Consider the following 21,668-nt stretch of genomic DNA (forward strand, 5'->3'; position numbering starts at 1 on the left):
CTCTGCCCACCAGGGGGCGTCGCTCTGCTGCGACCAGAGCCACTCTAGCGCCTGGGGCAGAGGCCAAGGAGCCATCCCCAGCGCCCGGGCCATCTTTGCTCCAATGGAGCCTTGGCTGCGGGAGGGGAAGAGAGAAACAGAGAAGAAGGGGGGGGGGTGGAGAAGCAAATGGACGCTTCTCCTATGTGCCCTGGCTGGGAATCAAACCCGGGTCCCCCACACGCCAGGCCAACGCTCTACCGCTGAGCCAACCAGCCAGGGCCGTAATAGCTATTCTTAACACAGCCTCCAAATGTAAATCATTCTATCTTAATCTTGTACTTTTATTTAGATTCATTAAAGAAAAAGTTTGTTCACAAATATAAGTTGAGCTGAAGATTACTGAAGATATCGTAGTTTATGGATAACGATTTAAAAGTACCACTTATTTTATTTCCACAGTGCGTTGTGCGGAGAATATTAAAAATTTAATCGCGGGCCGCATAAACTCATTATGCGGGCTGGATCCGGCCCGCGGGCCATATGTTAGCCATGCTTGCTTTATCCACTGTGCCACCACAGGTCAGTCTATTTATTTATTTTGTTTATTTTATTGATTTTAGAGAGCAAGGAAAGGGGGGAGAGAGAAAAAGAGAGGAAGGAACACCTATCTGTTTCTGTATGTGCCCAGACCTGGGATCAAACTGGCAACTTCTATGTTTTCGGACAATGCTCTAACCAACTGAGCCATCCAGCCAGGGCATTGTCACAGTTTATTTTAACTCGAACCCAATTATTCACATTTGTCTGTTCTAGAGGGTAAAAACCTCTATGCCCCTGTTCTTTTTCCCTTATCCTCTGTCCCAATATATCTCTTTCATGCCTTTAGAGATTTATATTTCCCTAAATATGTTAGGGGGTGTTGTTATTAATTAGACTATGATCAATTTTAATAATTTTGTTCTCTAGAAAGCAATACATGTTCATTGTGGGAAAATAAGAAGATCAAAGAACACCCATAATTTTACCACATATCAAATAAAACAAGAAAGGACAATTACCTGGGATTATAGACTTCAAGTGCCCACCAATAATCACTAACTAACCACTTTGGGATATATCTTGCCAAACTTTTTAATGCATATTTATATAATATTTATATATTTTTACACATTGTGTTTTAAAACATGTCTTTATTTATTGTATTTTTAGCATTATTACAGGTAAATATTTAGTCAATTTTAAAATAGTTTTAGCCCTGGCCAGGTAGCTGAGTTGGTTGGAGCATCATCCCAATATGCCAGGGCTGTGGGTTTGACCCTTGGTTAGGGCACAGAGCACATACAAGAATCAACCAGTGAATACATAACTAAGTGGAAAAACAAATTTTTGTTTCTCTCTCTTTCTCTCTCTCCTTCCCTCTTTCTCTAAAACTCAATAAATTGAAAATTTTAATAATTAAAAAATATTTTTTTCTCTTGATATTATGTGAAATGAAAGCAGGAGAGCAATATAATAAGATCATTTGTAGATTTTTTCACAAATCCTACAAATTGTGATAGATAATGATTGTCACTAAAAACCCTGCATCCATGAAGAACCATGAAGGATCCTTTTATTAAGACGGCAGGGACAGCAGCCAATATGACTCAAGGAGAATAGGGTTAGCTATGGATCCTCTTTTTGTGTGCTCCACATTCCTTTTATAAAGTGGAGCCAGAGCTGGAATTTCTATTACTTGCTTCAGGTGCATTTTTGTAAGATATAATCTATTTTTAAAGTAACTTCAAGTATAATCCTTCAGTATAGAGTTTTTATCAGATTATTTCTATGGGAAGGTTTGTAAGTCTCCAGTATTTTCCATAAGAGATCTGCGTGGAACAGCGAGATCTGCTGCAGCTCTTTGCTTCTCCAGTGTGAAAACTCTATGCCTCGATTTTAGTTGGCTGCATTCCTCATGGACAATAATCCATGCTGTTAAGGTGCTCTGTCAGGAAGAAGAAACATCCTCCTATATTTATAAGGTACCACATTTCCCCATGTATAAGACACACCTTTTTCCAAAAAATTTGGGCTCTAAAAACTGGGTGAGTCTTATACAGCGGTTGTAGATTTTTTTTACTTGCATTTTCCACTTTTTCGTGCTTGTTTTTGCGCTCATTATTGAAGATAGTGATTCATCATCAGACACAAATGAGGACAAGCTAATAGATGGGAGTTTTGACAGTGATGAGGAGTTGTATGAATTTTATGATAAATAAAACTTGATTTCAATAAATTTATGTAATACATTTTTTTTTTCAAATGTCAGGCCTCAAAATTAAGATGCATCCTATACATGGGGTTGTCTTATACATGGGGAAATACAGTAACCTGAGAATAAATTTCTGGGTGCCCAGAAACAAGACCACTGAAACTTATAAAAGTGTACCATTGCCTGACCTGTGGTGGCGCAGTGGATAAAGTGTCAACCTGGAAATGCTGAGGTTGCTGGTTCAAAACCCTGGGCTTGCCTGGTCAAGGCATATATGGGAGTTGATGCTTTCTGCTCCTCCCCCCCTTCTCTCTCTCTCTATCTCTCTCTCTCTCCCCTCTCTATAATGAATAAAAATAAATAAAAATCTTTAAAATAAAAAAAATAAAAAAAGTATACCATTGTGGTAGATTGTAAGTTCCAAAGAGGGTTGCATAAGTGTGTGTGTTTGTGTGTGTGTGTGTGTATATATATATATATATATATATATATATATATATATATATATATATATATATATATGTTTCACCCCAAATGTTCCTCTTATAATGTTTCTGCTAATCCTCCTACTGACAAGTGAAGCCTATATTCCATACCCAAAGAAATAGGTGGGCTTTTGTGGTAGCTCCAATCAATTCATTTGGGGGAAGTGATGCTATATGATTTGTGAGGTGAGTTCATAACAGGATACAGCATTGATCTGGTTTGCCCCCTCAACACACACCTTGGGAGCTCTGATCTTACATATAAAAAATCCTGCCTGATCAAGTGGTGGCTCAGTGGTCAGAGTGTTGGACTGGGATGTGGAGGACCCAGACTTGAAACCCCTAGGTTGCCTGCTTGAGTGCAGGCTCATCTGGCTTGAGTGCAGGTTCACCAGTTTAAGCATGGGGTTGCTGGCTTGAGCATGGGATCATAGACATGACCCCAAGGTCTCTGGTTTGAGCCCAAAGGTCACTAGCTTGAAACCCAAGCTTGCTGGCTTGACTAAGGGGTCACTTGCTCTGTTGTAACCCCTCAGTCAAGGCACATATGAGAAAGTAATCAATGAACAAGCAATCAATGAATGACTGAGATGTTGCAATGAAGAACTGATGTTTCTCATCTCTCCCTTCCTGTCTGTCTGTCTCTGTCAAAAAAAAAAAAAAGAAAGAAAGAAAAGAAAAGAAAGAAAAGAAATCCATGCATGCAGGTACCCTGAGGCCATTATACTAGGTAGAGTAGTGAAGAGGCCTCTTAGAGATAGAGAAATACAGAAGGAACCCCAGCTGTGCCAGCTGTCATCTGTTTGAGTCTTCTAACACCCACTGCCAGACATGGAAGGGAGCCAGGAAAACACATAAGTTCCTCAAAGAATCAAAAGTAACACCCCATAGGGCATAAATTACTCCCATGGGAAACAAGTCCCATTGAAGTTAAGTTTACTGTAAAACATTATAAAGCACATAAGAAAACATGCCACCACAAATGTGCCTCAGCAAGTGTAACAATTGGAAAAATTTGTACTCTATCATCTAGAGATAATAGAACAATTTGAACTAAACTTTTATAAGTGTGTTTAAAATGTCCAAAGAAATAAAGAAAAGAATAGCCTTCAAGATAAAAATTTGATATTAGATAGATAGATAGATAGATAGATATAAGAACAGGCATATTTTAAAAAGTGTAAAATGAAAATTCTAGAAATTTAAGTGAATAAGCAGTTAAGGGACATTTAGAGAGTAGAAAATACAGCTACAAAGAGAGTTAAGGTATTGGGGGCTAAATCTGAGGAAATCTCAAAGATCAGCACAGAAAAGTGAAAAGATGGGAAAAAAAATTAAGACATGGAAGATAAAATGGGACACCGCAACTTTTATTTAATAAATATCCCAGAAAGGTAAAATATAGAAAAATGTGTGAGGTGGGGGAGGGGAGAAATAATTGAATTATGAAAAGACCAAACATTTTCCAAAACTAAAAAAGGACTTCAGTTTGAAAATGTATATCAAGTCCTAAATAAGATATCTAAAGTAAAAATCCAAATAGACACTAATCAAGAATGTAAACATCACATAAAAAAGAAAATGCTAAGTTAGTATAGAGAAAAAAAATCATAAAGAAATTTAAATAAATATGAAATGAGAAAGTGGTAATAAATCCAAAGATGGTGATCATAATGTGACAGAGAGTGCTAGTTTTTACCTAAATCTATTCTCTGTCATCTATATAGAGCTATGTTTGAGACATGGTTACCTAGCTAGTTTCCTCATTTTTCTACTCTTGCTGCTAGGTGTGACCATGTGAGTAAGTTCTGCTCAATGGAATATGAGCCGATGAGAAGTATGTCACTTGGGATCTAGGCCTTAAGAATTTGAGCTTGTGCTCCTTAATGCCCTCTTCTTCCTTCCTTCAGTTGGAACACACTTACCAGTTTCTACCACATATATAAAGGAAATGCCCTAAGGATGGAACAGCAATATGGAGTAAAGGAACCACCCCAATAACCTGGACCACTATTCACGACTATTTTAAGGGAGAGAAATATGTATTGTGTGCGGAGAAAGGCAGGGAGGAAGGACTTCTTTCTTATTACAACCTTTACCTTAATGAATATACATGGTAAATGAAAATTAATTAAAATAGACTGCTAAAAGGCAGCCACTCAGAATGAGTTAACAATATGGAAGTTCAACTGTTATTTATATGACACAGTTAAAACATAATGACTGAGCCCTGGCCGGTTGGCTCAGTGGTACAGTGTCAGCCTGGCATGTGGATGTCCCAGGTTCAATTACCGGTCAGGGCACACAGGAGAAGCACCCATCTGCTTCTCCACCCTTCCCCCTTTCTCTCTATCTCTTTCTTCCCTTCCTGCAGCCAAGGCTCCATTGGACCAAAGTTAGCCTGGGAGCTGGGGGTGGCTCCATGGCCTCTGCCTCAGGTGCTAGAATGGCTTTGGTTGCAATGGAGCAACAGCCCCAAATGGGCAGAGCATTGCCCCCTAGTGGGTTTCCTGGATGGATGTCAGTCAGGGCACAAGTGGGAGTCTGTCTCTCTGCCTCCTTGCTTCTCACTTCAAAAAAATACAAAAAACAAAACCAAACCATAATGACTGAGGCCTTGGCTGGGTGGGTCAGCTTGTTTGAGTGTAGTCTTAATTTGTGAAGGTTGCAGTTTTGATCCCTGGTCAGGGGACATACAAGAACCAACTTTAAAAAAAAGAAGATTCAGACTGGTTGAAAATTTAAAAATGAAAAGATGTTTATTAGGTAACTACTAACAAAAAAAGCTATTGTATCATATAAAATAGAATTTAAGCTGAAAAAAATGAACAGATAAACATGTAATAAACTTAACTAGGCAAACTGGGTTATAGTCCTGGCTCTGTGATTTGGGCATATTGATTTGTTCTTTTCTAGTTTCAGTTTTCATGTTTATAAAAAATGATAATATATTATTGTCAGAATTGTGAAAATTAAATGAGATTATGCATGGGGAACTGACTTTCAATAGCCATAAATATAGTAACAAAATTCTATCACATAATTAACTCATTCAACATTTACTGAGAGCTTACTATGCATCAGAAACTGTACTGAGAACTAGCAATATGGAGGTAAATCACTTATATAATACTTGCCATCAGAGAATATATGTCACAATTAGTGTAATAAAGTATTCTAAGTTATTATGGTACATTTAGTTTGGAAAGGGTGGCCAGTTCTAACCTGCAACGGGTTCAAAAGATTTCATCAAGAAAGTGAACTTAAGTTGAATATTGAATGATGAGCAGGTATTTGGACAGGCTGGAGTAAGAGAAAGGGCATTGAGGGTACAGAATAAAAATAAATGGCTTGATAGGGAGCTGCATATGAGGAAGAGTGATGAAACTAGAGAAATGATACTGGCTAGGATATTAGCACTTCATTCTACAGGTAATGGAGAGCCATTTGACGGGCTTATCCAGGGAATGATGCTCTCGATGTTGTATTTTAGAAGGTTTATTTTGACCAAAATGTAAGAGAAGGCACAGGTACAGGTGCCACTAGGTTAGAGAAAGTGAGATTAATAAAGAAAGTAATGCAATGAATGTTTCAGGGGCTTGAAACCAGGAAGAGCAGCGAAATGGGAGGAAGGTGATAGACAGGAACATGTGGTGTGAGAAGGCAATGGGAGGGAGAAGGAGGAGCCTGGAACAATTTCCAGATTCCTCTTTGGGAGTCTGAGTGGATGGTGGAGACATTTTACTAGAGAGAGAAGCCAGCTGGCAGGAAAGTAAACTTCTGTTTCAGTCAAGCTGAGCTTAAAGCCCTTGGGACATCTGTGTAGAAATTTCTGGAAGGAAATTGCCTTTAGAAAACTGGAGATCTGGGATAGGAATGGGACTTTATGAGTTAGCACATGGTTGGTAGTTGAAGTCATAGGTGGGTCTGGATAGATAGGCGGCATTAGAAACATACCAAGGACAGGCTATTTGGGCACTCCAACATGGAAGAGATGGAGAAGGGACTGAGAAGAAATGGTTCGAGAACGTGGGACTGAAATGTCATAGGGGCCAATGGAAGGGATAGTTTCAAGGATAAAAGTCTGGTCCCCAATGACAAATTCTGCAAATAGGTTAAATAAGAAGAGAATTGGAAGCGGCGGCGGCGGCGGCGGCGGGGGGTGGGGGGTGGGTGGGGGGGTGGAGGATAGGACCACCCAAACCCAAGTGTTTAGAACATTTTCAAAGCGACCGATGGCCTTCGCCAGGGCCCTCTTTTCTGTAATAGTTGCTGCAGAAGTCGGTTTGCAGGGAAGAATGATTAAGAAGTGGATGTGCGATTAACAACAGGATTTTATCTCCCAAAGAGCTTGGCTGTGAGGAGTTGAGTACTGGAGGCAGACCTGATCAAGTAGGTGTTTTCAATGTTTGTTTTTAAAATGTGCAATTTATGTTTGACACGATTAGGGGCCATGGGAAAATGCTGATAGAAAAAGCCTGAAAGTCCAGGAGAAAAACTAGCTTGTGAAAACCGATCTTGGATTGGAACTAGATGGAAACAGACTCAAAGGCCAAAAAGATGATCAGAAAGTTATTTGTAACGTTTTCAAAGGGCGGGGAAAGATGACTTGCCATTTATTGAGCATATCTTGCGAGCCAGCCTCTTGCCCTACTCTGAATGTAGTGCTCGAATTGGAAGGCAGAGTGAATCCTATTCGGGTTTTTCTTTCCAAGAAACCGTTAATGATGATAAATGAATAAAAGTAGCACTCTCTCAAGCTTAAGAAGTTAACGGACCTGCAATCTTTTTAGAATCACCATGAGTAATCTATCCCTGGCGCAGCTGGTTCAAGAGCGGCTCCAGAGTGCACGTCTCTCCCTCGCTCTGTGGAAGTCGGTACTGTCCAGTGCGATTTCGTTCAAGCCTCAGCGCCCATGAGCCCAGGAGAGGGGAGGCGCCTGCAGCGTGGGCAGCCAGCGGTGGAGCGAGGCGGGCGCCGGCTGCGGCGCCGGGAGAGGGAGAGAGGGAGAGAGGCTCTGGAGCCGCCTGCTGGGACGCCCGACCACCGCCACTCCGGCCGCCAGCGCGCCGGCCAGCCCGGCCTGTGCTTTCCCCGCCGATCCCGGGGGAGGTCGTTCCTGGGCTCCCGGTGCCAGTGACCACCGCGCGGCCGCTTTCGGTTCCGTGCCTTATAAGGCCTGACAGAGGGGTCACGTGCGCCCCGGGCCGCCCGCCGAGAGGAGGGGGCGCAGGGGGAGGGACGGGAAACGGGGAGGAAAAGGGGAGGGAGCCGGGGGCGGAGGAAAGAGCGAGGGGCGGATTCTGCGGCTCCGGGAGGCGGCCGCGGCGGGGAGCGGATCCCGTGGAGCTGGACCGAAGAGGAGGAGGAGAAGAAGGAGAAGGAGGAGGAGGAGGAGGTGGAGGTGGAGGTGGAGGAGGAAGGGACCCGAGCGGGGGCGGGAGAGCGCAGCGCGGCGGAAGCCGGAGACGGCAGGAGGGCCGGAGGCTGGCCCCGGGCGGGAGCCGGGTGGCGGCGGCGGCGGCGGCAGCGGCAGCGGCCGGGAGGACCGCGGCGAGGGAAGCGCATCCAGCGGCGGCCCGGCTCCGTGCGCTCGGGCTGACGGCGGGCGCGGGCCGGCGCGATGGAGCCGCAGCACGTGCGCCCCGCGCCCGGCGCCCGCAGCCCGGCCTGGGAGGAACCGGTGGGTACAGCGCCCGCGCCCGCCCCCGCCTATTTCTTCTCAGCTCCCCCCCGCCCCGGCCGGGTTCCGTTCAGGAAATAGCCCGGGATGAGGTCCCCAGCTGCTTCCCAGCCGGGGCTGCGCTTCCTCCGCCGCCCAGGCTCCTCCTCGCGCGCCGGCCGGAGCGCCTTTGTCCCGCCAGCCGAAGTCTTCCCGAGGGGCCGCTGGCGAACCGCTGACGATGGTCCTGGGAGGACCGTTTCCGCGCCTCATCGATTTGTCAACTTTTAAACTTGATTTTAGAGCGTTGTGGTGGGTAGAGAGAAGAACCAGGTTCTGGGGTGAGCTTGTGGGACGCGGAGGCGACGGGTGTCCCCTCCCGAGACCGCGCCCTGGCGGTCACCTGGGCGCGCAGGTTCCTGAGGACCGACGCTTCGGGAGGCTGATTGCAGCTTGCCGCCCAGAACCACGCCTCAGACTCCTGTTTGCCGCTAAAGCCCCGGGGTTTTCTAGGGTTCAAGGGTTTGCCAGAGATGAAGCGGGAACCCTACCTCGATTTCGCTGCCCATGCAACGCATAGGTTAGGTAATTTTAGGGACCGAGAGTAGCGTACTGTGTTATGTTTGTGAGGGTAAGAAGGAGAAGACGGGGGTGGGGGCGGCTTTGGATTTGTTACCTCTAACTCCTTCAACTTCCTTCTTTCTGTCAACTCAGTCGGAACCACCTCATAACCCTCCAGGGATCCTACCCCGGAATCCCTGTCTCACTCAGAGCTTTGTAAAGCCACTGTGGGCTGCCTTTTCCCTGGCATCGAATTTTGGCTCTCCATGCCCTGCCTTGATATTTGCTACACTGTTCTGGTTGAAATTCTTGAACCGATCTGAAAAGCCTTGTCCGAAATTTCTGGGCTTATCCGTGTTGTTTTCAGCGTATTCTGATGGTCTTTTCCCAGGGACTGCGCGCGTCTGCTCAGGCTGGCCCCCTGCTGAGAGCTTCTAGGTCAGGTGCCAGGCTTGGTTCTCCTTTTTATTTTATGATATGTACACTCCCAACTCCTTTGCCCAGAGTACTTTTCTCTGCCTCCTGTTTCCCGACCTTTCGTAAGTGTCCTTGGACACTGACTCTTCTGTATCTGCAGCTGTCTTTGCTATTGCAAAACTGAACATTTTGTTAGGTTGCCCCAACATCTGCTCATATTCTACTGTGATTAATACTGGCGGTCAAATTATTCTTGAAATTAAACTAACAATTTAATTTTGAAGTTTAAATCAAAGATTACTGAGAACTAAATTCAGTGACTGACTTGTTTTTGTTACGTTTTTACTTTTACACTCACCTATATGGAATCCCTTTTGAGCCTGGATACTTTAAGCCATCACCAATTACAATGAAAGTATCTACTTTTCTTTAGGGTGCTGATGCCAGAACCTCCCTGTGCCTAGAAATACACAGAGAAACTTTTTTTTTTTACATCTTAAAGTGACAAAAAATGAAAACGCTCATTTATTAGCTCTTAAAATTCGAGCCCTAACCCAAATGTATGAGTGAACTGTGACAGTTTATCCAGACTGCACAACTCTCCTTAAAAGTTAGATTTATTTCCTTTAAACACTGAAGGCCTTTTATTTACACAAACAGATATTTTATCCAGCACCTACTATGTTCCCAGGACTGTTGGATATGGCAGTTAACAACATGCAAACAAACCCTTAAATCCTCAACAGAATGTACATTCTTATCTAAACAGTGGGTTTCATATATGATAATGGTACATTCAGGTAGGCCAAAAAAGCATCTTCAGAGAACTTATGTATGTGGCATAATATGATACTTTTGACAAAGTGATTTTATTTAAAACTGTGACCATGGGTGTTTGACCACAGTCTAAGAACTAATACAGGGAATTCTCATGTAAATTCTTTAAAAGATAAGTTATCCAAATTATTGCAAAGTGACATATAAAAGTAAAAAAGAGGGATAAAGTAGGGGATAATGTTAATTATTTAAGTCATTTGGAACTTAGGGAGGAAACATCAGTTTAAATGTGTTTTGAAGGGACACAGAACTAATCAAAAGCAGGTATTCTTGAATTTTCTTTGAACATCAAGAGGGTCAATCAGCGATCATTAATCCAATCAGAAAGACTCTTTCTCCCCAAGATGTTCCTTTGTAACATGGAACATGTATAAAAATTTAAATAAAATTTCAAGGGAACCACAGATTTTCTGAAGCCCAATCTGAGAATCCTCAAAGACTTTGGGTTAAAATCATCTGCTTTGACTAGGACCCATTTCACATTTAAAATATGCTTTTTGAGTTAAAATACAGGTAACTTTAATACTTTACAATAATAGTATACTAATTTACATTTATAAAAAATAATTTTGTTATTGGAATATTCAGTTTCAAATGGGCAATGCTCACATTACATAGATCTTGTAATTATCTCATGTTGCATATAACAGCATACATGTAAAGATTTCCTTTTTTTTGATGGAATCTAAAATATGTTATGATTCTACATGGAACTATTCACAGAGGAGTAAACATAACCTTGGGAACTGATGCTGAGTAATAGTAAAGGGAGCGGCACTTCTTGCTTGAAATGTATCCATGTCTGGAGCTGAGAGAGACAACTGCTAGACTTCATGGCATTCTTCTATTTGAAAATGAAATTAAGTTACTTAGTTAAGTGAGGGCATGCAAGTCAACTGCTGGCCATGTCATTACTTCAGCTAGCCAGGTGGGCCTAAAAGAAGATACATGTTAGCAGTCAAGTATTTGTGTATTTTCTTGAAAGCTAGCTTTGGCATGTAATCAAGTCCAATGGAAATAGAGGCGTTACCTAAATTTCTAGTCAACTAAAAAGTATTTTGGTGGTAGGAGTAGGTGGGCAGGAAGATTTTTAGCCAAACAATCCTTACTCATAAATAATAGCCAAAATTTAAAAAGTGTGGGAGTATTTGCAAAGCAGTTCCTAGACAATGGAGTCATTTTAGGGTATACTTCACTTACTAAAATTTGATTTAATGTACAAATGATTTTTTTAAAAGAGACAGAGAGTCAGAGAGAGGGATAGATAGGGACAGACAGGAACGGAGAGAGATGAGAAGCATCAATCATCAGTTTCTCATTGTGGCACTTTAGTTATTCATTGACTGCCCTCTCATGTGCCTTGACCATGGAGCTACAGCAGACCGAGTAACCCCTTGCTCGAGCCAGTGACCTTGGGTCCAAACTGGTGAGCCTTACTCAAACCAGATGAGCCCGCACTCAAGCTCATCTGAGTCTCGAACCTGGGTCCTCCGCATCCCAGTCCTTCGCTCTATCTACTACGCCACCGCCTGGTCAGATAAAAATCATATCTATTTATCTCTGATGAAACTATAACTAATGGAAAATTAGGAGGGAAGAGTTTCAAAGGAATAAGGGGCAAAATATATAAATGAGAGGTTATTAGTATTTGTATGCATTAGGTCTAAATGACAAAGGGTTTTTGCCTTAGGTTCAGGGTTGACTATATTTCATGCAGTTGATGTCATGATAAATAGTCTTTTTTCATTCAGGCAACAACGAAGGCAACTTTAATAGAGTAAACTTTTCAATGTTAAATTCTAAGTATGCAACAGATAGCATATTATGGAAGTAGTTCTGAAGTGGATGAAAATAGGCCTATACTTGTTCAACCTACAAAGCTCTTTGCCTGATCCCCATCAATTAGGAATGTGAGTCCTAAAATATGACTGTTTTTGAAGTGCCTACTTGGGTTCTTTAGGATATAAATGTAGACTTCTACATGTTTATGATATAATTTTTAACACAAAGCCATAGAATATATAGGATTTCAAAGTTGCAAATACTAAACCTCTTTTGTTATAGTGATCAATGATATAATTAAAAATATTTATAGATAATATGCTAATATTCATAAAGTTGGTCTGAATATTATCAACTTTATAATAAATAGTTTTGTGTTTCTAACATGGGGCAGAAAGCCCTATTAAGTAGAAACCTAATTTATTAACGGTATCTTCTATATTCATTTCATCCTGAATGCAGTGCCTGCATGGCTTATGTCCAAATTTTTAATAGTGTGTTTGTGATGTGTTATGTTCCAAAGATTTCAAAGTAACAATAATAAAAGAAATATGTACACATCTGAGAAATTATTTGAAAATCTGATAATACCAAGTAAGGAAAAAGTCAATGAAGTCTTGTAAATCAAAGAAATAATGTACTTTCCACATATTTAAATTTGGTTTTAGTTGCCATTTTGAACTACATTAAAGTGGTTGAAAATATTGAGATCTTGATATTGTTATTATGTTTTAAGAGAAGTGGAGTGTATTGTAGATATATAATATACAGACTGGATATTCATTCTGGAAACTTTTCATTTACAGATGGGACCTAAGTAGAAGCTATTGGGTCAGGTACCTTAAATTAGTAATTACTTGAAACATTCTCTCCAGTAGGGATGATTGAAGAAAAGAGGGGTTTTCTTAAGCTGCCTTTTGTTGGAAAATGATATTCCTTCCTCAACACTGTTTTCACTCTGAGTGTTCTATGTGTTAGGCAAATTGCACAGCAGGATCATTTATTTAGCATGAGCAGGCTAAGACTGGCTGTGCTTTCAAAGTCACAACCAAGTTTTAGAACTTGTTATAGGAGTCTTTGAAGAGCAGGAGTAACTGAGGTTACATTTTTATGGATACCTTTACTTTGAGGTATTAATTGTCCGGTTCTTGCACTTGAAAATATTTTAAAGTATCCTTAAGCAATCACTGTTTGAATCAGAGTGAGGAATGTATTCAGTTCTTTTTAGAGTGATTAGGCATGGGCTTTAAACAATCCCTTTCAGTTTAATTGCTCTCTGCCTGGATTCTGGAAGAATATTACTATACAAAACTTGAAAGCCTAAAGTATGAATAGAAACATAATTGACAGACTACCTTTTGTTATATATGTGGTAAAGTGAATAGACCATTAGAATAGTAATTATATGATTCTTGACTTTGGTCCCAGCTCATGAGTTTGGGCCTTAATTTACACTAAAAGAGGTTTGCATTAGGTTTATTCTTTCAAAAGGCCCTTTACTAGGTGTTCTTGTCTACATTACAAACACTGGACTTACCAGTGAGCTAACAGCTACATTGGGATAAAGGCCGTTATTTTGATTAATTTTTTCTCTTAAAGAATTTCGCTCACAGTAATGTTCTTTATGGAGATAGAATTACATATTTACAGAACCATAAGGACTCAAAGTTTATTTTGCCCAACTCCTTCCCTGACTAAAGAAGACAACTGAACCTGGAGAAGTAGCCTAGTCCATCAATGAGTGTTAACATGTCAGCAATATTCTGTTCTGCCTTGGAGATTCAAACAAACCAGCACATTTTAAAATTTTAATGAATTTCATCTACAGTGTGTATATACAGTATTGGGAGTGCATACTGTTTCTTAAAATCTCTTAAAACTTAGTTTTTGACAAAGTAATCAAATTATTGAGAGTAATATTGTAACTGAAGAAACCCCAATAGAACCTTAGTTTGAACGATCATTAAAGGTTATATCAACTGAAAAAATAGGTTGTGTCAACTGAAAAAATACAAATGGGTACCAAAGGCCATGAACACATTAAAAAGATTGCTTTACTGAAGTGTGGCAGGGACTTTTAGGGTGGACTTGAACATTTAGCTAATACTGGATTTGATCCCCCATCAGTCAGGGCACAGACAGGAATGGATGGTTTGTTTTGTTTTTTTTTTCTCTCTCCCTTCTTTATTATCAACCAATAAAATTTTTTTAGAAAGACGTTCAAAATTAAGCTAACACCAATTGGGATTTCTCTGTGGATGACAAGAATTTTTTTTTTTTCTTTTTGTATTTTCTCCCCCAAGCCCTCCCAGTCTCACACACCTGCAGGGGTTCTTTGATGCTGTTGTGCCTGCACAACACGCCCTCCCTGCTGCCATTCCCAAGTGTCGGCCTAACCAGCTGCTTGGGACGACTTTTGAGTGTTGGCTGCAGCCTGTTGATCCCATTTCCTCCTGCTCTAGTTCGGGTTAGGGAGTGGCTCTCCCTGGACTTTCAATGTTTTTGAGCCAGGGCACTGGTATTCACATGGCTCCCGTGTATTGTTTTCTTCCAGGCAGTCTCGGGTAGCGCTTCAGCTTAGACCTTTATTTTGCATTCTGTCATCTCAGGCTGCGTGTACTCTCTTGTTTCTGCTCTCTCTCCACATCCTTCCCAGTTTCCTGTTAGCCAAAGGGATCGCTCTTTCTGAACAAAAAGTTCTCAGAGCGCAGTGGAGCCTCCCGGAAAATGCTCTTCTCTTCCGTGTGCGCCGGATAGGAGCGGGTGTGGGCCAGACACTGAACGCCACTGTCCGGAGCGCTGAAAGGGAGGACCTGAATCTCAAGCAGAGGCGGGACAGGTGCGGTTCACCGGAGAAAGGCTGGGGGTGTCTTGAGCTAGACAAGGAGTAGCGTTCACGCATCTCGGGGACGGAGGGAACTTTTATTTAGCGGGATTTGTGCGGAGAGGCCCAAGTCTCTCTGGGGATATTCTGGGTCTAGGAGGTGGCGGGTTGCACCAAAGGGAGTCGGGAGGAATCTCTCTAGGTTCCCTTTTCCCAGCACGGGCTGCTGTCCATGAACCGGAGGAGGGAGCATCGCCACTGGCGGGCTTTCCGGGGTTGGCTGCGGAGGTTTCTCGTCCTGCCGGCGCTCGCGCCCATCCCGGGGACTGGGAGGTTGTCTCGTACCCTGCCCCCTTTTCTACCCGCTCGGGTCGCATTCTGGGTCAGGACCCCTATATCATCCCGAGGCTGGGGGCGCAGGGGTCCCTGGCGGGTCGGGGTCCGCGTTCCCCCTGAACCACCGCAGTCGCCACTGACCCGAACCGGGCGGAGGAGCTTGGCGGCCCCTGCCGGGAGGGCGCCTGAGCCGCACAGACCCTTCCCCCTCGGCGGCCTCCGGGGGAGCGGAAGATGGCGGCAGCAGCTGGGCGCGGGGCTCCCGGCTACGGCAGAGCCCCCCGCTGACCGCCGCCGCCGCCCCCGCCGGGCGGTGCTGTATCCCCGCAGGAGTCGGAGAGGATGGCCGGGGCCAGCGGCCAGCACCACCCTCCGGGGGCCGCGGGAGGAGCGGCCGCCGGGGCCGGCGCCGCGGTCACCCCCGCGGCTGTTTCGGCGGGGCCTGCAGAGGATTCGTCGGACAGCGAAGCGGAGCAGGAGGGACCCCAGAAACTGATCCGCAAAGTGTCCACTTCGGGGCAGATCCGGACCAAGGTGAGGCGGGCCAGAGGGGAGCGTGGAGGGCGGGACGCGGCGGGCGCGGAGTGCAGGACTGAGGCGGCGCGGCGGCGGGGGCGGGCGCGGGGCGGGGGCGGGGCCCGCGGGAGTCGGACCGCGGGGGCGCGGGGCGGGGGCGGGGGCGGGGCCCACGGGAGTCAGACCGCAGGGGCGCGGGGCAGGGGCGGGGCGGGGCGGGGGCGGGGCCCGCGGGAGTCAGACCGCAGGGGCGCGGGGCAGGGGCGGGGCGGGGCCCGCGGGAGTCAGACCGCAGGGGCGCGGGGCAGGGGCGGGGCGGGGGCGGGGCCCGCGGGAGTCGGACCGCGGCGCGGCGGGAAGGGACTCCCGGCCGGCACGTGGGAGGCCCCCGGGGTGGGCTGCGGGGAGCTCTGCGGGCAGAGGTGGAGGAGGCTCGAAGCAGCGGCTCGGTTGGAGCGTGGGAAAAAGCAGAGGCGCTGTTGAGAGTTCCCACTCAGGGAACTGAAAAGGAGTGTTTTATTTTTTTGTCCTCCTTGCCGAACAGTGGTTCGGTCGAGTGCGCGTTGCTCAGTGAGAGAGCAGGCCGTCGAGCCAGGGCTGCGGCGCCCGCCACCGTCTCTTTCCCCCGGCCGTAGCCCGCCCGTCCTGGCTCTCTCTGAGAGGTGGGTGGGCAGGTGACACCCGACAGCTCCTTCGCCTCCTGCTGCGATTAGGAAGCCAGAGCGCGGCTGGTAAATGATGCGGTTATCCGTCCTCTGCGCGGCGCCAAGTGGCGGCAGACCAGGCTTTTACGTCGTAGTTTCCCGCTAAGTGCATAGTTCAAATTTTACCAACATACCCATGATTATTTCTAATAATGAAAAGTAACCTTTTTGTATTCTATGAAGCGTAGAATTCCGTGTTGCTCTTATTATGTAACAGGTACTGTAGATCTGTGAGAGGTCAAAGTGGAGAGTTTTCATGAACATAAACATAGCACATGCTTACGACTGAAGGATTATTTATATATGTTCATTTTCATCAGAGTTAAAAAACCATCACATGGAAAGTCTGTTATCACTGAAAGACTAATGAGGGATTTGAAAAATGAAGTATAAAAAAAATTGGATTTATGTCCTTTAAAAATAAATTTACAAATTATTCTATATTTTTATGAGAATTTGTTTTATAATGTCAGTAGGACCCCATATGAAAATATAACTTTTATTATATGCCTGTTAACTCATGTTGTATTAGTTTGTCTTCACTTTTCCCTGAAATAGATGTTAGCACACACAACTGTTAACATTGTGGTTAGTAAAAGGTAAAAGATTTAGTCATCTCTAAGAGCACATCTTGTAATTACTTTTAAAAGTGACATTGCTGTATGAGGCCCTGGGTTCGTTCCCCAGCAACTCCACCAAAAAAAAAAAAAAAGTGACATTGCCTGACCAGGTGGTGGCACAATGGATAGAGCCTCTGCCTGGGACATTGAGGACCCAGGTTAGAAACCACCAGGTCAGGGTGGGAGGGGCTTGAGCATGAGGTCATCCAGCTTGGGGGGAGGGGCGTTGCAGGCTTCAGCTTGGGACCATAGACATGACCCCATCCATGGTTGCTGGTTTGAAGCCAAAGGTGGTGGGCTTGAGCAAGGGGTCACTGGCTCTGCTGGAGAGCCTCCTGCCCCCACCCCCACCCATCATCAAGGCACATATGAGAAAGCAATCAATGAATAACTAAGGTGCTGCAACTATGAATTGATGCTTCTCATTGCTCTCTTTCTGTGTATCTCTCTCTCTCTGTTTCTCTCCCCCCTTGCTAGAAAAAAATAAATAAAATTGACATTTTAAAATTTTATATCAGTTGTGATAAATTAAGGATGTGGGGTTTAATGTGTTTTAGAAGATTAAGGCTAAACAAGATAGGAGCTTTCCTAACAATGCCTTTAACATTTGAAATCTTAATTTAAAAAATTTTTTAATAAAACTATTAATAATAGGCAAAATGGCAAGTTTTAAAAAGTATATTTTAATTTTTTTTTTTTTTTGTATTTTTTCTGAAGTTGGAAACGGGAAGGCAGTCAGACAAACTCCCGCATGCGCCCGAACGGGATCCACCCGGCATGCTCACCAGGGGGCGATGTTCTGCCTATCTGGGGCGTTGCTCTGTTGCAACCAGGGCCATTCTAGCGCCTGAGGTAGAGGCCATGGAGCCATCCTCAGTGCCTGGACCAACTTTGCTCCAATGGAGCCTTGGCTGCGGGAGGGGAAGAGAGAGAGACAGAGAGGAAGGAGAGGGGGAAGGGTGGAGAAGCGGATGGGCGCTTCTCCTTTGTGCCCTGGCGGGAAATCGAACCCGGGACTTCTGCACGCCAGGCCGACGCTCTACCAATGAGCCAACCGGCCAGGGCCAAAAAGTATATTTTATATATTTACATTTAAGTGGTTAATATTCCATGCACACTTAAATCAGATTATTTAGTAAATTTATACAGTTTGAAAGAAAATTTAGAGGTAGCTCTAATTTGAATTGACTAAAATCAAATAGCAAATTTGTTGAGAGTACCACTAAAATTTGTAGATTTCATGAACTCATGGTAATAGCTATCTATGATTGTACTCTTTAAATTTGATATTATTTATGATTTGGGGCAAAGTATGTTTATTGAGACTAAGAGTAAATTTAAAAAGCACATTTAGTGTTAGTTTTTCACTTAACTTTCTCGTAAAAATTTGAGCACATTAGTGATAATTAAATGTTCCTTGAATTTCCTAAGATGTATGTAATTTCAGAAGTTTTGCATTATATTCTAGTTCATTTAAGTGCATGTAAGTTAATCAGCATTTTCATATACATACTCCTAAGATCAGGGCCTACAGCCTCCTAAGATCAGGGCCTCCAATGAACTTCACTGTCATTTCCTGCCCCATCCCCCAATTCAGACTGTTCATATATGCTACTGATCTCATCAGTTACATTTCTTTAGCATTTAACTGAGGGCAGTGAGGGAATTCATAGAATGAAAACTGCTAAATTTAATATTGGTTCCCAGTCTTCAGTTATGATCCAAATAATAGTTAAGGGAAAAGATCTTTAGAAAAAGACAGAAACTTGCTTTATCCCCTCCACAGATATGTAAGAGGGGAGACCTTAGAGCAGAAGAGACCCAGGACTAGCCCAAGGCCTCGTGGTTTTTATGACAGTGGTGGCAATTCTTGTTCCAACATCCTGAAGATAGACCGGGGGACCACCAAGTTTGACAGGTTGTGATTACTAGTCGCATCTTTGATCTTGGTTGAGTATTAACCTGGGATGGTGTATGCAGCACATGTACACATAGCTACATACACACATGCTTATGTATGCTCTTTACAAAGCATTTATGCATGGATGTACAGACAGCCTACAGCAGAATGATAAAACATAGAGATAAAACACTTCTTAAATGAATGTACCTATTACATACTTTGTATATATGGCTATTATTTTGAAAACATAGTGCTTATTTTAGTTGCCTTTAAAATCCTTAGGGTCATAAAGCTCTTTGGTATCTAGTTTTGTTTTGCAGTGAAAAAGGCCATTAACTTTGAAGTGTTTTTTGTTGTAAATACTGGTTAATGTTTTAAATAATTTGAATGTTAGTAAAGAAACTTAATTTAATGTGGCATTTGAAAAGTGTCCAGACTTTTCTTAATTGAAAAAACAGTTCATGCATATAATAAGACATTCAAACAGTGTGAGAGGATATTTGATGATGGGAGGGTATCCAGTGAAAAGTACTAACTCCTTCTCATCCCACACCTTCTAGTCTCTGTCTCAGAAGACATTTTTTTGGTGTGCTTCTAGAAAATTTTTTGCACATACACATATTTCTTTTTATTTTCTTTTTATTTTTATACAGGTGAGAGGAGGAGAGATAGTGAGACAGTCTCCTACATGTGCCCCAACTGGTATCAACCTGGCCACCCAGCCAACCAGTCTTGGGCCAATGCTTAAGTAATAAGCTATTTTTAGAGCCTGAGGCTGACGTGTTCAGACCAACCAAGCTATCCTTGGTACCCGGTGCCATGCTTGAACCAATTGATCCACTGGCTGCGGGAAGGAAAGAGGGGGGGGGGAGAGGCAGAGGAAGAGAAGCAGATGATTGCCTCTTCTGTGTACACTGACCAGGAATTCAATTCGAGACGTTTATATGCCAGCCCAACGCTCTATCCATTGAGCTACTGGCCAGGGCCATACACATATTTCTTTTAAAAATATTGATGGGAACATTCTATATATATGCTGTCTTGTTTGTTTGGAGATATAATATAGAGATCATTTCTTTTTAATGATGATGAAGTATTCTATTATATTAGGTTGAACTAACTGCAGTTGCTATGTCAGTAGGCCAAAAAGGTTGAAAGTAGAACTCTGATTGCCAGGGCCAGGAGGACGGGGAGATGGGGAGGTGTCAGTCAAGGGGTACAGACTTTCAGTTATTAAATAAGTTTGGAGGTTGCTGTGTTGTATACTTGAAATTTGCTAAGAGAGTAGATCTTAAGCATCCTCATCACACACCAAAAAGGTAACTATATGAGGTGATGAATGTTAATTAACTTAATTGTAATATTTCACAAGGTCTATGTCTATCAAATTATCACATTGTATACTTTAAGTGTATACAATTTCATTTGTCAGCTATATCTCAATAAAGCTGGAAAAACTGGTCAAAATGGGAAGTTTTATATGGTTCAACCCAAAATGGTAGTCATCATTTAACCAGTTCTCTATGGAAAGGAGTAAGTGTTATTTTAGGACAACACTAATCTCAGGCCTTTTTGCAGTGGATATGACAACTTTTTAAGTAAAGAATAAGCCTGACCTGTGGAGGCGCAGTGGATTAAGTGTCGACCTGGAATACTGAGGTTGCCGGTTCAAAACCCTGCACTTGTCTGGTCAAGGCACATATTGGAGTTGATGCTTCCGCTCCTCCTCCCTTTCTCTTTCTCTCTCTCTCCTCTCTAAAATGAATTAATTAAAAAAAAAAAAAGAATAAGACTGGCATGCTTTTGCCCTGCTGGTGGTGGCTCAGTGGATACAGTGTTGACCTGGGATGCTGAGGTCCCTGGTTTGAAAGCCCCAAGTCGCCTTGAGTGCAGGCTTGATGGCTTGAGCATGGATCATTGATACATCCCAAGGTCGCTGGCTTGAGTCCCAAAGTCACTGGCTTGAACAAGGGGTTACTGGCTCTGATTGAATCCCCTAATCAAGGTATATATGAGAAATAATCAATGAACAGCTAAAGTAACTACAATTTGATACTTCTCACTCTCTCTTTCTCTCCTCTCTCTCTGTTTCTTTCTCTTCCTCCTTCCCTTTCTGACACAAGTTCTCTCTCTTAAAAAAAAATAAAAAGACTGGCATGCTTTTAAAATTAGTGTCGTTTAATAAAATTCTCATGTACTTTCTACTACCCTCCTCACATCCCCGTATTATATATCTTTTCATTTTCTATTTTTTCCCTGGTTTCTTTGTCTTTGGTGTCTTTTCTACTATTTTTATCTTTTTCTCTTGATTCCTTTCTTTATACTAGCTTAGTGGAATTTCAGGTAGTCTCATCTAGCTACCTAGATGCTAAACACTAAGTTATTTTATGGCTGCCTCTATTTCCCCCAAAGCAAAAATAAATCACTTACATACAAAAATGGAAATATATAGTACTGATAGAGGAAGCAGCTATAACTCGTCATGTCACTTTCTCTCTCTTTACCTTTGGCTGTTATTCCCAAAGTCTTAATCCTGTCCTGAGGTGGTTGATTTTACATTCTGATTTACAGTTGTAGAGAATTTCACAGGTATTTCCTGAGAATGGGACATTCTGAAACAACACTAATACTCAGACCAGCTTGATTTTGAGCATGAGTGTGAAGGAAGCTTTGTTTGTTTGCTTGTAGCCTTTCTTTTTGCAGGGGATGGCTTGGTTGGGTTTATGGACTAGGATTGTTCACCATTATTATTAAAGAGGATAAACAAATAGAAATCCTGACGTGACT

The 21,668-nt window shown here is 43.1% G+C and overlaps 1 protein-coding gene across 5 annotated transcripts in view; it reads left to right on the forward strand.

Annotated features, from left to right (window-relative positions):
* The first annotated feature begins 8,164 nt into the window (after positions 1 to 8,164).
* The window catches only part of DGKH (diacylglycerol kinase eta), a 220,665-nt gene continuing 207,161 nt past the window's right edge, over positions 8,165 to 21,668 (forward strand). For 3 of the 5 annotated variants that reach the window (XM_066380833.1, XM_066380838.1, XM_066380837.1), the window contains exons 1-2: positions 8,165 to 8,402; positions 15,469 to 15,672. In XM_066380833.1, the coding sequence (XP_066236930.1) occupies positions 8,343 to 8,402; positions 15,469 to 15,672 (264 nt within the window). In that variant the 5' untranslated portion in view covers positions 8,165 to 8,342. Of the gene's footprint in view, positions 8,403 to 13,764; positions 15,673 to 21,668 lie in introns of those variants that run through there. The other 2 variants (XM_066380834.1, XM_066380836.1) reach the window with 2 other exon arrangements.

The sequence above is a fragment of the Saccopteryx leptura genome, chromosome 4 (assembly GCF_036850995.1).
Source record: "Saccopteryx leptura isolate mSacLep1 chromosome 4, mSacLep1_pri_phased_curated, whole genome shotgun sequence".
Taxonomy (NCBI): Eukaryota; Metazoa; Chordata; class Mammalia; order Chiroptera; family Emballonuridae; genus Saccopteryx; species Saccopteryx leptura.